Below are 16,460 nucleotides of genomic sequence, written 5' to 3' on the forward strand. Positions count from 1 at the left end.
AGAAATCACTAGTTTCAGTTTCAGGTTCTAAGCACTGGTGCAAATCAGCTGGTTTAAGGTTAATAAATCTCTCTGGATGTGCGTCCATTAACTCTTACAGATACTCGAATATCAGAACTAGAAGAAATATCAGAAACTGTCCCGAGTGTTGACCAGACACGGAGGAGGGACGAGCCGGCTGTGCTCTGGCGACTTTGAGAAGTCCAATGACTTCATTAATGACAGGAATATAAAACAACACAACACAGGACTCATTAGTAGTGATATAATTAATTCCCATATGATCCATAAACACTGACATCACCCAAACTCACCTTAAAAACTCCTTCACAGCTGTGATGATCTTTACAGCTAATAAAACAATCCATTAAAATGATATTCACATAGAAAAGTGTGTTTTCCGGGACACAGCTCCTCGTGTTCTGGCTGATTGGAGCGACTCGGTGAGACCGAATGAGGAAAATGCACAAATATAATCTTTCACAAAGTAAAATACTATCATATACCATCATCTGAGTCTCTGTACAGTCTCTGAACGTCCAGTAAAAGTCTCTGCATTTTCACCTGAACGGCGAGCCGTCCTTAAACACCAGCCTGGATTCCTCCACGGCTTCACAGATTCACTTTGGATGTCCGTTAACTTGCTGCATAGACAACGTCACACTCAAATACGGTAAAATGCATAGGATATTAGTTCACCTGTTCCTCAGCTGCTGATTGTACCTGACGCCAGTCCATTTAGAGGACACACTGAACATATTCACAATATAAACACTGAAATACAACTGGAAACAGATCTGGCTCTGTTATTATTTAAACCTGAAATAAAGGCTGACATCATTAAAACGTTGGGAGATGGTGATTTGAGGCCTGGTCTATAAAATGTTCCCGTAACTTTTCATTTCTAAATTTCTCAGATTGGATAAGCTCTCAGCATCTGACTTTGAATTATAGATATATATCAGAAAACTGCAGTGTGAATGGGCGGGGCTAAACTGTGACTGTTGGTGGAATGGGTGGAGATATGTAAATTAGCTGGTTCTTTTAACATTACAGACACTGAATTCAAAACAGTCTGTTTTGACAGTCTAGTTTCCATATCGTCTTTATCACGCAAAAACCTCAAATCTCAAACCAGCAGGTCATTTTGGAGCATTTCTATTGGTCCACTTATCATTAAAACCTGATACAATATAAAGAACAACTGCCAGGTTTACATTATGAAGAAAAGTTATGCACACTAAAAATAGAGATACAGGGTTTCTGCGTGAGAGAGGCAATACACAGACTGTGTGGACTGGGGGAGTGAGGTGTTTTTAAACATTATCAATATTTACATTTTACTAATTTAAAAGCTGTAAACCTGTTTCCGCTCTGTCCAGCAGGGGGAGCTGTGCACTCACAGCTCAAAAATTAATTCCACCTACAAGAGCAGCCATTGGTTCGTGAGCTGCTAAATGTGTTTTTCTTATTGGCTCATTATTCAAACATCTGCATTAAATAGGTAAACGATATGCAAATGAGGGAAGTGCAATCACTATGCAAATGATATGTAAATGAGGAAGTTGTGGGTGGGGGTGAATTGGATGCAGAGCAGTTCTTACTTTATGCTTTTATGTAATTTTGACAAATGAAGATCCAATCTGTGTGTATGAATGTTTTATAAATAAGGCCCAATTATTATTTTAAAAGTGTGTGTGTGTGAGAGAGAGAGTACATTACAGGATAAAAATATGGAAGCAGGAAAAATAATTATGCATCAGCTGATCCAGGAGGTCCAGTTTGAACCCACCAGCACACACGACGTGACTGAGAGGAGCGTTCTGAGTGCTGGAAGGCGCTTGATGAATCTACACCAGAGTGTAAATGGCTGATCCTGGCTGTTACATTGGGCTGTACTTCCTCTTTTTGGTGTCGGGCTGATCCGGCAGGACGCCCGCCTCCCTCCTCACTGCAGCGCGACTGAGCTTCATCTGCAAACAAGCAAACAAACAGGAGATCGGTTCTGCTTAACATCTCAATTTTTTATCAATATTGAAATGATATTAAGTATTTTAGCCTAACTTATAAAGTTTTACCTTTTATGGTAATATTTTATTTATATTTGCATAAATTAGATTTCTATAACTTTTATAACTATTTTGAATGTAATTTATTTATACATATATTGTTATTACACTTAAATAGAAACAAATAACAGTAATAATAGTTACTATATACTATACTATATAATAGTACTATATATATATTTTAATACTAATTACGGCAGTAGTAGCAGTACAGTGCAAAAAATGATACAAAAATGCTTCTGAATCTGCTGCTGAGCTCACCTCCCCCTCCACAGCCTCCTGCCGAGCCTTCCTCTGCTCCAGGTTTTGCTGTTGAAGTGTAAAGAGAAGGAAATGCTGTGTGAAGGTCGCAGACGATGACGGCTGGTGTTGATCTAATGGTTGTACACTGAAACAGTGAGCCGTACATGTAGCACGGCAGCGAGGGGGCAGGGTGGTGTGTGTGTGTGTGTGTGTGTGTGTGTGTGTGTGCTGGGAAAAGAGGAGAACTGAAGGGAAATAGGGACGCCTCCAGTGATACAGCACAACACTCTGCGCTACTCTTCTGACACGCTGAATAAATAAAGCCCCTCAGGTCTGCGGGCGCTCCTGACACTGACCTTGTGCAGCTCAGAAAGCTGCTGGTGTCTCAGTAAAGCCTCTTTGCTGGGAAACTGCCTCCTACACAGTAAACAGGCCAGTTTATTCCAGTCGGTCAGTTTCTCCTCCCTCTCCGTTCCCTCCTCCTCACTGTCCGTCTCTCCTCTGTACGCTGCCACCAAACTCTGAGGGGGGCTCCTCTGTAAGGGAGGGCAAACACAGGGAATACAAGGTTAATAGGCAGAGACGCACCGATCGGTTTCAAAAATGATCAACTCCAGCTGAAGAGCTCCGCCCATCATGTGTCATTTTTAAAGGGCGACCAATAACACAGGGCCGAACACAGGGCCGAACACAGGGCCGAACACAGGGCCGAACACAGGGCCGAACACAGGGCCGAACACAGGGCCGAACGGTGGGACAGATTTACTCCTGGGCTTAATGTTAATCGCTAATGTTGTGAATGGTTACATGGGCCAAATGGGAGGAGCTAAGCCTGCCGAACTGATTTGGTCTCCTCCAGAATGGAGTTATCAGTATGGGCTGGTCTTTAGTCTGTCCAGTCAGAGATGTGAAGTGGCTCCGTGCAGCGGTTAAACTGGACAAGACAAACTAGCCTTTCGCCCGTGTTGGAGGGAATTCCGGACATTCCGGCTAACTGCGCTCCTGCTGGCTGTGCTGAAGCTGGGGGTTTCTGGGGGAGGGTGAGAGAGCGCTCTGTTAAAGCAGAAGTTCAGTAATGCTACTATTCAGAGCTGGACATGACAACAGCTTGATTTTCCATATTTATTGTCACAGTTATTACCAATATGCCACTTCACTATATTCATATAATTTATTTATATGTACATTTTTCAAAAGTTTTTTTTTCTTTTTCTTTGTGCTAAATTTATTTTTTATAGTGTTTATTTTACAGAATGTTTATTTATAGAATGTTTATATATAGTGTTTATTTTACAGTGTTTATTTTACAGTGTTTATTTAATAAAGTGTTGATTTATAGTGTTGATTTATAGTGTAATATAATTTATAGTATAAAATACGCTATACCGGGAGTGGATAGCTTCTACACTCACAGCGGGCCACAATAAGTCCCAGGCCCAAAAACAACTTGACAAAATGTACAGAACTCTCAGAGCAATCGCTACAGAGTCCAGAAAAAGACACGCTCTGTGAAAACACTCTAAGACTAGTATATGGAAATGGCCTGTGTTCTGATAGGCTGCTTAATTTAAAAAGCAGTCCAGGCCAAAACTCTCTTTAATAACTTCAGCATGATGAATAAGCTATATATATATATATTATATACACATACACACACACACAGTATATATTATTTGATTATTTGATATGTGATATTTGAGACATCACAAAAGTCATAAGTATAGTCATTAGTAGACTGACTGAAAGGGACAGGCCGCTTTACCCCTCAGCAGTGTTTACACACAGCATCCACCTCTGATTTCTCCCTGACCGGCCCTTTAACTACGCAAGACAGTGACAAAGCCCACTCACCTCTCTCTCGTCGGGATGCCCTATCTGGTCTATGAGGATCTGTGGTCGCTCCGATAAGGCCCCCTAAACAACAAAGCCACAGTTTAAACATGTAGAAACACACACACACACACACACACACACACACACACACACACACACACACACACACTCTCTCTGTAAACTCAGGCTGAACAGTGCAGAACACTCAGATCCTCCACCTTCTTCTCCAGGATGGCGTATCCGGCGTCAGCGCTGGCCGATTCTCGCCGGTCTTCGGGCCGTCGAGAGTTTGAGGGGGCGGAGGAGGAGCGCACGTTCTCCTTCTGCCGGTTCATGCTTTTAGCCCAGCGCTCCATGTCTTTAGCTATCTACAACCAAAAACACACAGAAACGAGATTCTGTTCTGAAACTGGACAAACCAGCAAATCAATCAGGGTTACAGAACCTGAGACAGATACTCATATCAGAATATTATGACCATCCCTGGTTTGGAATGAGCTCGGCCCAGTCCATCAGCTCTACTGACCGTGCGGGATCAGTACCCATAAGAGCTCATTCCAAAGATAATAAGGTGGTGTGTATTAATATTATTAACATACTAATCTGATGTGACTGTGTGTGTATGTCCCAGTGTTTGGGGACATCTGCCCTTTCTAGAACTTCCTCTTCTCCGTCTCTGGGTGTGTGTGTACCTGCTGGGCCGTTTTGGTCTTGGGTTTGTCCTTCTTGTCCTTGTTGGCCAGAGCTGAGGGGTCAGACGTTGTTGCTGTGGCAGCGGAGTCTGGGGCGTCGGCCTGTCCCGCAGCGGGGATGTACGTGTGCTTGTCGCCGTCCCAGTACATGTACTGCTGAGTGTGAGGGTTATAGTAATACTGCAGGAGAAGACAGGACATTAACACACAATGTAACAATGTCAGAGCCAACAACAACAGTGACAACAACAACAACAACAGTGACAACAACAACAACAGTGACAACAACGCAGATTGTGCTGCTCTCTGGGGATACACTTTGAGGACAGAATTTAGGGACCATGTACTGGGGACTGTGTATGGGAGACTCTGCATTGGTTGACACAACCAAGACACAACCAATACAGGACTCTCTACTGGGGGACTCTCTACTGGGGGACTCTCTACTGGGGGACTCTCTACTGGGGGACTCTGTCTCAGGGTCTTTGTTTGGGGACTCTCTACTGGGGGACTCTCTACTGGGGGACTCTCTACTGGGGGACTCTGTCTCAGGGTCTTTGTTTTGGGACTCTCTACTGGGGGACTCTGTCTCAGGGTCTTTGTTTGGGGACTCTCTACTGGGGGACTCTCTACTGGGGGACTCTCTACTGGGGGACTCTCTACTGGGGGACTCTGTCTCAGGGTCTTTGTTTTGGGACTCTCTACTGGGGGACTCTGTCTCAGGGTCTTTGTTTTGGGACTCTCTACTGGGGGACTCTGTCTCAGGGTCTTTGTTTGGGGACTCTCTACTGGGGGACTCTCTACTGGGGGACTCTCTACTGGGGGACTCTCTACTGGGGGACTCTGTCTCAGGGTCTTTGTTTTGGGACTCTCTACTGGGGGACTCTGTCTCAGGGTCTTTGTTTTGGGACTCTCTACTGGGGGACTCTCTACTGGGGGACTCTCTACTGGGGGACTCTCTACTGGGGGACTCTGTCTCATGGCCTTTGTTTTAGTACTCTCTACTGGGGGACTCTCCACTGGGGGACTCTGTCTCAGGGTCTTTGTTTGGAGACTCTCTACTGGGGGACTCTCTACTGGGGGACTCTCTACTGGGGGACTCTCTACTGGGGGACTCTCTACTGGGGGACTCTGTCTCAGGGTCTTTGTTTTGGGACTCTCTACTGGGGGACTCTGTCTCAGGGTCTTTGTTTGGGGACTCTCTACTGGGGGACTCTCTACTGGGGGACTCTCTACTGGGGGACTCTCTACTGGGGGACTCTGTCTCATGGCCTTTGTTTTAGTACTCTCTTATGGGGGACTCTCTTATGGGGGACTCTGTCTCATGGCCTTTGTTTTGGGACTCTCCAGTGGGGGACTCTCCAGTGGGGGACTCTCCAGTGGGGGACTCTCCAGTGGGGGACTCTCCAGTGGGGGACTCTCCAGTGGGGGACTCTCCAGTGGGGGACTCTGTCTCATGGCCTTTGTTTTAGGACTCTCTAATGGGGGACTCTCTAATGGGGGACGGTGCAATGTCGTTACCTGAGAGTTGGGGTCGTAGTAGAGGCCGGTGAGAGGGTCGTAGTAATAACCTGAGCTTTCATCGTACTGATAGGTGGACACGTCAGGATCAGCTACAGGAGGCAGGAGGAAGACAAACCAATCTAATATTAATTAACCATCATTAATTACTTACCCAATCACAGTTTCCACACAGTGCAGAAACATATTTTAATTACATTTAGGGTTAACATGTTTAACCACCAGCAGGCACTGCAAGAAGCTATTCATCCATTCCCCCTTGTGGCCAAACTGAAAAATGCTTATTTAAAAGATCCAAATTTAAAAAATGAAAAAAGACAAAACAAAAGAACAAAACCAGTAACTCACGATACTGCTGTCGCTCAAGCGCTGTTCCTGGAGTTGCTGGCTGAGGCTTTCCTGTAGCGTCAACTTGCTGGGTTACTGTAGGCTACACACACATACACACATACACACACATACGCACACATACGCACACATACACACATACATAGTTTAGAACTGGAGCTCTGAGGCTAATGTAACTCCACAGTAATGGAAGTTTATATACACCAATTAGCCTCGGATCGTGTGGTGTTCAGCAGTCTCTGATAGACTGGACTATGTGGTTTCTGATATTGTAGGACTCTGTTTGGGCCGAAGCACAGAAAGAAGCCAGGCTCTGACCTGTGGTCAGCTCTGACCTGTACTTCTAGATAACAGAGAGTCCTACAGTGTCAGAAAGCACCTCATCAAGTCTACTACTGAACACCTCCACACGGTCCGAGGGGAGTGTGTGACGGTCTGTCAGTCCGTACCTGGCAGGGTTGTGTGTATGCTGCCGTTGTGAGATTCTGCAAGTGTGTCTGCGCGAGAGCAGCTGAAGAAGTGATCCCTCCACCTTCAGTTACAGTTGGGAGCAATGCAGCTGGAACACACACACACACACACACACACACACACACACACACATATATATAGTTTACATGCTACTATTTTGAAGCACAAACTTCATCTGTGTCAGCAATGGGTGCAGCTTAAAAGTATCTGAATGCAAGGGGTGTCCACAAATATTTGGACATACAGCGTATGTCTTGTATATTTTTAATGTAATACGATGTGAACTTTATATAGATATGTGTATCTATATGTTTTAAAGGTTATGAAATATGGTAAATTATTTGCATTTACAATGTATTATTATTCCCTACTGAAAATACATTATTATAAATGATCAATATTTATTAATTATTATTAAAACAAACAATCTTTATATTTCTCTCACCTGTAGCCCCGCCCCCTCCATCATACTCCCCCATTATCCCCGGGGCAGATGAGATCAAGTCCGCCCCCACAGCAGCGGACCCTTTAAAGACCTCTGTGCTGCCCCCGTCTGGACTCTCCTGCATAAACACTGCTGCTGCCCCCTGCTGGCACACACCTGCATCTCCTCTGGGGGCTCCTGTAGAGAGCTGCTGGGCTGTCTGGAGGAGAGGACAAGGACAGAAATCATGCTGTAGATCTATATGGATTATCCGTGACTGGCAGCTTGATTGTAACAGGTGGAGAAAGTGTGGGAAAGTGCAGACTGTAAAGAGACACCGCAGATATGATGATCGTAATCTGATGAAAGGTTAGCGCTGTGTGATCAGTCTTGACTTACAGACAGAAAACATGCAGTGCAATTTGGCTGTTTTAATATAATTATAATAAAACGTAAAATATATAATAATAAATACATAATAAAATATAAATATAAGTGCAAATGCAATCAATAGAAATGTAATGTAATGTATTCAGTGACTAACTGAAATGAGATCAGAGAAGATAAGGAAGACCATCCTTTATTAGTCCCACAGCGGGGAAATTCACAGTGTCAGAGCAGCACAGGGACAGCAAGACACTCAGTCAATCAGGAAAATTAGCAGTATATACACACAAAATAATAATAAAAGTCATAATACTACCATAAGTGCACAGTTACCATCTATTATCAAGGCAGCAATTTATAATGTGCCGTCTTATTTTGCAGAAAGAAAAAATAATAGTCTGCCATGTTTGTAGCTTCCCCACATCAAAACCCTCTATATAAAGGCCTGTAGTGTGAAACAGGAGGGTTACCTGAGATATGGCCCACTGAGCTGCAGCGATGGCTGTACTGGCCACTGTCGCAGCACTAACACGACTTCCATCAGTCAAAAACACATCACTGAGAGAGAGAGAGAGAGAGAGAGAGAGAGAGAGAGAGAGAGAGAGATTATTATATTACTACAGACCAGGGCTGAACAATTCATCAAAAATAAATGTAAAAAAATTAATTTTTAATTTTATATTAATGCAATTTTTACTTCTCGTACTACTCCCCCTACTGTGAAGGTTTATGCATGGTCCCCTTAAAAACAGACTACCGCATGTGTAGTCATGTGACTCTGCCCCATTCAGTCTGCGACATGGACGCAACATGGAGAACTCAAACGCCGAGCCAACTGAGCAACTCGATCAGCTTATATAATCGATCAATAATCTCGATCGAGGGCAATTGTTCAACTAATCGTGACGCTGATTCTCACTCAAATTCAGCACTTAAAAAACACACACAAGCAGACGTCTGAAGCTCTACTAAAAGCTCCTCACAGAAAGTTCTTCACCTAATGGTGATGAAGACGCTGCCTGATGCCTGAGACACGGTTCTACCAGAGTTCTGAGAAGAGTTCGGCTCTAGAACCTGCTTTTAAAATCAGATCATTAAGATGGTGGAGGGATACATGCTGCAGGGTGTAGTGCGGCTACAGAAAGTAGTCCCTAAAGAGAACTGCATTAGTTCAGATTCTCTATTCACTATTTTACCACCATCATCATCATCATCATCACCATCATCATCATCATCATTCCATATAAAACTCAGAAGACTCGTGTAGCTGCACTGGTGGGTTTGGATAATAGGAGATATATTATGGGCTGTATCTGTGTTGTAGTCATGGCGACCGACTCCTGGTTCCATTCACCTCCACTGTACAGAGATCAGAGCGGGTCAGTTTCTCTACAGTGAAGCTCAGTTTCACACCGGACCCCCGACTCTGACTGAGCTCAGAAACACAGTTATGCTAAAAATGTAGCAAATTCACCTGTACTTGGCTGGTTTGGTAGGTGTAATTAAAATGCATACTGTAAGATTACATAATTAAAATGAAATCATTAATAATGATCATTACTCTAAAGGGATCAGAGCTCCATACCGTTTGGAGCCCTTGGCGAATTCCACAGATACGATTTTCCCATCGATGGAGAGAGGAGGCTGCAGGGCCTGCAGAATCTGCAGCAGCTGAGATGCCTCCTACCACACACACACACACACACACACACACACACACACACACACACACACACACACACACACACAGCCAATTAAATCAAATACAACCAACCTAACACTTTTGTTGCATTTTAATTAAAATCTATTTGAATTTGCACCAGTACGAGTGTACCAGTACCACTGCTAGGCCCAACAAGCTAGCCTAATAGCTAACCTGAGCGGTTTGCTAAATGACTAAGAGCATATTCCCTCCAGTCAGGGCCGCCCACAATCACCTGACTCTGAAGACAACGGTCGTGTATAAGACCGGAGTGACCATGACTAACCATAACTACGAGGAACCCAGGCTGGCTCAACTGGTCTCTAAGGGGAAGTGTGTGTGTGCTGACTGCTGTGCAGTCAAAAGTGCAGGCAAAAGTTTGGGCACCCCTGGACAATATATAGAGTGTAAATCAGTCACATTCTCTATAGAAGCACCTCCATAAATTTAAATATACAATGTCTGATTATTTATTCAATTTAATAAACTAAGAAAAGCCAAAAGCATTTCATGAAAAGAACAATGCAGCTATTTGCCTTTAGTTGTGTGTGTGTGTGTTTTTTAATCTGTTAAATTGATCAAATTAATCGAAACGTGTCTAAAATGTAATATTCACTGCACGTATTTCCTCTTCAGATTGGGAAAAATTAATATCATATTTTCACACACACTCACTCATTTTATGATACATAATATTTAATCGCAATATTTTGACATACAGACAAAAAACTGCTTTCCAAATACTCTCCCAAGCTGAGTCCAGTGATTTCTACTGAAAATCTGCTGCAGTCTGTTGAATTCAGCAGCACTAACTACACTCTCTGTAATGAAATGTACAGTATTTTTAAAACACTGACGATATCCACAATAACAACACTTATGACCATTTCAATAAAATATTGTCATAGTGCGCACCCCTACAAAATGTGTCATTAGAACAGGAGTGTCCAAACTTTTGCATTAGACTGCACAGTGCACTATGTCTACAGATACTGAGCCCAGGCGTGAAGGTGTACTGCTTTACCACGATGGTGGTGAGCTGCAGGAAAGCGAAGCCTCGGTTGAGCTGCGTCTGCTTGTCTTTAATGAGCCGGACGTTGGAGGGCGAGAGAGTGGCGAACGGAGCCAGAGACGACAGGATCGCCTCCAAAGTGGTGTGAGGACCCAGATTCCTCAGGATCAGAGCTGCACAAATCACACAGTTTACTAGTTACCTCTTCATCGTCACTTTCTGAATCAGATCAGACTTTCAGCAGCAGGTCAGGGACAGACCACGGATTAAAACAGGACTTTACAGTGAAGAAACACGCTTAACTAACTAACACCTGCACAACTGTCCTACTGACCCAATCAGGCATTAACATGAACCACTGACCTCCTGATTAGATCACCGATCAACTGTAAATCTGATCATTACTGCTGTGAGTGGTGTTATTATTGAACAGTGGAAGAGTTTAGGAGGAACAGCTCACAGAGAGCAGCTCAGCCACCGAGTGTCTGTCAGACCACGTAAAGTTACAGAGCGGGGTCAGGGCCGAGTGCTGAGCTCAGAGCAGAGTGCAGAAAAGCCTCCAACTGACTCAGTAACTGCAGCAGAGCTGCAGAGGAGGACCAGCTCCAGATTAATAAAGCATATGGGTTTAGAACGGGGATCAGAAAAGCTCCTGTAGGTAGAATAGTGTGCAGGTGTCCAAATACTTTTTTCTATGTATTGTGTATATAAAAACATATATGACATAAACTATATTTACTAATGTTAATGTTTTTGTTTTTATGTTTTAATTAAAATAAAAGTCATCTAAACAGAGATAGAGGGATTAAGAAAGCGAGAGAGAGAGAGAGAGAGAGAGCTTACTGTCATTGGCCACTTCATTAGCCTGTGCTGTCGTGGCGATGCTGATGATGGGTGCTGCAGACTGGAAGATGGTGGGCAAGGGCAGTAAGCCCTGTGAAGAGTCCTTTAAATGCCCCAGAGGCAATTCCTTCTGAACCAGGGGCAGTTTGAGCTCAGCCTCTGAGAACAGCAGGAGGAGAACTGATGTTCAGGGAAACAGACACCTGAAGAAGCTCTTGTTTCTCCTTTTTACTGGATTTATGTTCAGCTGCTTTATCTGTTCTGATGGGATCTGGAGCTTCTACAGTAGAACCCTCTCACTGCTGAGAGACGGGGGTTAGAGTGACGGGGTTAGGGGACTATAGTCCTCTGATCAGGACTGTTCTGGTGCGTGCTGCTGTTACTTCTCACCACTAGGTGGAGCAATTCCCTGTGTTTTTATGGTGGCAGAGCACACTGCCAACACATTAGACCTGAATACTGCTCTGATGCTTCTTCTTCCATCCTGCCGGCAATCATTTACTCAAACATCGTCTGTACTGGACCTGACACGAACATACTAAAGTTCCATATTAGCAAATTATTTGATAGTGAAAGGTCAACAATTGTCCATTTGAATATTGTGGGTTGTATTATTATTATGTGGCTTTCTCCTGGCTATTGTAAGTTCATTAGAACTAACTGTGTTGCAGTTTTACTGAGTTCCTCCAATTTAAGAGTATTCGTATAATCTATCTGCCACGCTAAGCGAGCAGAATTTTTGAGTGAGTGCAGAATTAAAACTGTATATCATTCCTGTATTATATTCTTTTCTGAACTATATATATATATATATTTATTTTTTCTTCAGATTTTCTCCCCAATTTTCTCCCCACTAGCACACACACACACTGCACAGTCAACCCACTCATTTTACGGGCGAGGGCAGAAAGGCCTGTACAGAGTTCCTAAACTGTCCCAGAGACCATTCCTTCTAGTGAGTGCAGAATAAGAACTGAATATCGATCCTTTATTTATATTTTCTGAACTTTTTATATTTTATCCACATCTTTTTTTATTTATTTTTTTAATCGATTTTTTTTGGACGGTACGTAATACCCCCCTCCATCGCACACAATGCCCCGACACCAGTAAGAGCAGACTAGCACACACACACACACACACACACACACACACACACTGCACAGTCAAGCCGCTCATTTTTTGAGCAACCAACGCGCCTGGAGGGAAGCACCGCATACCCGGCAGATGCCAGCGTCAGCTAGCACGCGAAGAAGCGATGTGGGGAGAGAGCGCCATCTACCCACCCTGGAGAAAGCAAGGCCAATAGTGCTCTCTCAGGGCCTCGGCTGCTGATGGCTAGCAGCATGACCGTGATTCAAACCAGCGATCCTCTGATCATGGTGACAGAGCCGTACTCCGCTGGAGCACCCGGGGCCCCCTTGTCCTGATTTCTGATGTGACTGGGCAGTAATCAAAGCATTTCACTGCTAGTTTTATCGCGGATCGCTGCGTACGTTACCAATAAACATATATTCACCATTATTATCATTGTTATTATTATTATTATTAATAGCAGTATTAGTTTACCTGATTTTGGAACTCCACATTTGAAACATTTCTCCCTCCGTTTGAAGTTCTGCACTCCACACTGAAACACATCACAACAAAACCACATGGATACACACGGCTGTGACACAGCACACACAAGCTCATTACCATATTTTCCAGGACTTTTAAGTACTTTTTTAAATTATTAAGTTATTTTTCAAGGACTATTCAGTACTGGGTTTTAGCATGTTTATTTTCCATGACTTTCCAGGTTTTCCAGGACCCTTATGAACCCTGGAAAACTGTGGGAGTCTCCGCCAAACAGAACACAGCTGACAGAATGCTAATCACTGTGTCAGCTTAGTTTAGAGATCAGATGTGCCGACTCAGAAGTGTGGGCGGAGCCTCGGAGGCTGCGGCTGCGGCCCAAACCGCACACTACTGCGTTAACAGTGCAGCACCATCAGCGGCTCAGTGCAGCAGGGTGTGGGTTTGGTGGGGAAATGACCGAGGACTGACGGCAAGACCACAAGTTCCACAGCGTGTTCTCCTCTTACCTTGTTACAGAGCCAGTCCTCGTTGGCGCGGGGCTTTGGGTCGCTGTAGTGCATGGAAACCCTCTGTCCCAGGATGGTGAGCACTCTCTGAGAGGAGGAGGAGGAGGAGGAGGAGGAGGAGGAGAAAAACAGAGAGACGAGTACAGCAGTCAGGGTCAAACACACTCACTTCACAATTCACCCAACAAGAGAAGGTCAGTAAGAGAGAGAGAGAGAGAGAGAGACTGAGACTCAGAGAGAGAGAGAGGGAGAGATATCACCTTCAGCTGGAGAAGAATGGGACGGACGCGCTGTGTGAGAGAGTGTGTGTGGACATCTCTCTCGGCCCAGGACCTTACACCCCCCCCTTCAGGGGAACATAACTCCACCCCCCCCACCAATAACCAAAACCAACCCACAGTAAACAACAATAACCTCCATCAGCTCAGAGCAGACAGCCCGGCGAACACACCCCATTAATAAGGACATCATTCACAGTAAACATCACACCACTTACATCACCAGATATTAAAAACACCTAAAACAATACCTACTGAACTTCTGCTACAGCGACTGTGCCCAACACACTAGATTTAAATGAGGGTGGGGTTGTATCTTCATTCGTTTTTGAGATGTAGAGGCTTAAACAGGGAATTCTGCCTTTAAAAATGTGAGCCACAGAAACAGGCATCACCCTGCTGACGGAAGGTACAGGACGTTTTCAGGAATTATAGATTGTATAAATAAAAACACAGAAAATGATTATTTAGTACAGTACAGTCCTGAGTAGTACTGTTCACAGTCAGGCTGGGCGATATTGGTAAAAATACTATATGACAATATTATAAAGACATTTATCCCAATGTGTGTAATCATAGACTAAATACATCAGTACTGAGAGATTCAGATCCTCTCTCATACTGAATACAGTGATTATTACTCAGCATCTGCTGCTCTTCATCTAATTACACTGATGACCCCCACCCACCCACCCCCACTACTCATAACATGTTTATCTTATTTATATATATTCCATACTTTACTATCTCAGTACCTGCTGTGTATCATGTGCATTATAAACAGTCTGCATATAATGTCACAGCATGTTAAATATCTACGCACCTTACACTCATCACCTCTACTCAGAATTGAGTGGTATTAATAGTATTAATAGTATTAATAGTATTTACTGTACTGTCTTGCATGTCACACTTTCTGGAGCCTGTCCTGTAGTCCTGCAATTATTTTCCATATTTATTATAACAGTTATTACTAATATGACACATATTATTATATTCATGTAATGTATATATGTGTAAATATTTCATTGGTTTTATTTTACTGAGTGTTTATTTATAAAATGTTTATTTTTACACAAACGGTTGCAACTGTAACAACTGTAATTTCCCTCCTAGGATCAATAAAGTGTTTCGGATTCTGATCCTGTGGAAACCCTCTTCAGGCCGTTCCCTCGACTCTGAGGCTTCATCCTCTAAACAGGTGGATTCGGGCCTCAGTTAGCTAGAACACGGCCTGTGCGGTGGTGTATCTAAGCCTAGACAGCGTCTACGAGTCCAAACCCAGCAGAACCGGTCTCTCATTTCCCCGTTCTGTTCCTCCCAACACCAGACGCTGGACTTCGCTCTCAGACCCGAGTTTCTATGGTCAGAACTTGTGCCGGGGTCAGCAGGTCAGTCAGCAGCTGCTGCTGCTCTGGGCTGGCTGATACTCGGTGGAGCTGTAGCTGAGTTAGCTTAGCATAGGCTAGCTTAGCGAGAGGCTACCGATCCAAAACCATGAGGAAAGGCTTTAACTTAGCGTCTGTTCCTTAAACAGCAGCAGCTCCATCATCAGCCACCAGACGCTCGAGTCGTCCTCGTCTAGACGGTTATTAGTGGGCTTTCAGTCAGACAGATCAGACTGGTACCCTGCTAACTGAGCTAATGCTAACCAGCGTCTCTCTCCTTAGTAATGATCAGACTGACGGTGTAACGTTTATTGATTGATTGGTTTAAAACTGGGCAGTGTTCACTTATCACCCTGAACTGAACTGAACGCTGTATTTGGTCATTTATCATTTTTTAAATTAAGGGAGGATGAGGATGATTGTACCAAAGCCATGTAAACATGCCCCCCCTCCTCCCTGCCCCCAGCTGTACCGTTAAAAGTCTCGAATTTATCCCAGGATAAATGTTTGCATGTTTCCTTTAGCACTCATTTTAAGGCAACTGTATACCTCTATATATCAGACGATAATGAAGATACGGCTGTAAATCTTGCACACTGTCAGATGGGCACAAACACATTATTTCCTGAAAATAATAAATAAGTAACCTCTGAATTCTCAAACCAAATAACTGTTGATTTCTGCAGCAGTGGCTCCTTCATAAAATCTACTTTCCAACCCTCGTAAATCCTCTACAGCTACTCGCCTTTCAACCACCGTCTGTGCACGGAGCTGCTCCTGCTGTGGAGACATCCATAATGTGCAAACGAGAAAATCCAAACGCAGCCCCAGCACAAAAACCTTCTGCAACTTGAGCCTATGTGAACTATTTCTCACTCATAGCTCGTGGAGCAATTCTCAGGAACTCATGCAGCTCATACTGATGGGCAGTAAAGAAGGTATTTTTATGACGTTATTATAAAAATATTCTTGTGGCCACATTTTGCCATTTTCTCAGGTGCAGAATCAAATCTGTAAATACAGAATTTTAACCTCTAAATAAATATGGCTAATTACTCAAATCCTTAATTATAATTACATATAACTGTAATGGTATAATAAGCTGTAATGAGTACATATATAATTATGTTGTGTAAATCTAAGTCCAGATTTCTACCAGTTA

The 16,460-nt window shown here is 43.6% G+C and overlaps 1 protein-coding gene across 1 annotated transcript in view; it reads right to left on the bottom strand.

Annotated features, from left to right (window-relative positions):
* Positions 1-251: 251 nt before the first annotated feature.
* rbm10 (RNA binding motif protein 10) overlaps positions 252-16,460 on the bottom strand; it is a 27,812-nt gene continuing 11,603 nt past the window's right edge. The window contains exons 7-22 of the mRNA XM_072696377.1: positions 13,633-13,719; positions 13,115-13,175; positions 11,546-11,704; positions 10,715-10,875; positions 9,574-9,671; positions 8,459-8,546; positions 7,623-7,821; positions 7,156-7,265; positions 6,707-6,788; positions 6,359-6,450; positions 4,838-5,017; positions 4,364-4,513; positions 4,164-4,226; positions 2,669-2,848; positions 2,331-2,378; positions 252-1,973 (exon numbers count right to left, since the gene is read on the bottom strand). Coding sequence (XP_072552478.1) covers positions 1,884-1,973; positions 2,331-2,378; positions 2,669-2,848; positions 4,164-4,226; positions 4,364-4,513; positions 4,838-5,017; positions 6,359-6,450; positions 6,707-6,788; positions 7,156-7,265; positions 7,623-7,821; positions 8,459-8,546; positions 9,574-9,671; positions 10,715-10,875; positions 11,546-11,704; positions 13,115-13,175; positions 13,633-13,719 — 1,848 coding nt within the window. The 3' untranslated portion in view covers positions 252-1,883. The remainder of the gene's footprint in view (positions 1,974-2,330; positions 2,379-2,668; positions 2,849-4,163; positions 4,227-4,363; positions 4,514-4,837; positions 5,018-6,358; positions 6,451-6,706; positions 6,789-7,155; positions 7,266-7,622; positions 7,822-8,458; positions 8,547-9,573; positions 9,672-10,714; positions 10,876-11,545; positions 11,705-13,114; positions 13,176-13,632; positions 13,720-16,460) is intronic.

This window comes from Salminus brasiliensis, chromosome 14 (genome assembly GCF_030463535.1).
Source record: "Salminus brasiliensis chromosome 14, fSalBra1.hap2, whole genome shotgun sequence".
Lineage (NCBI taxonomy): Eukaryota > Metazoa > Chordata > Actinopteri > Characiformes > Bryconidae > Salminus > Salminus brasiliensis.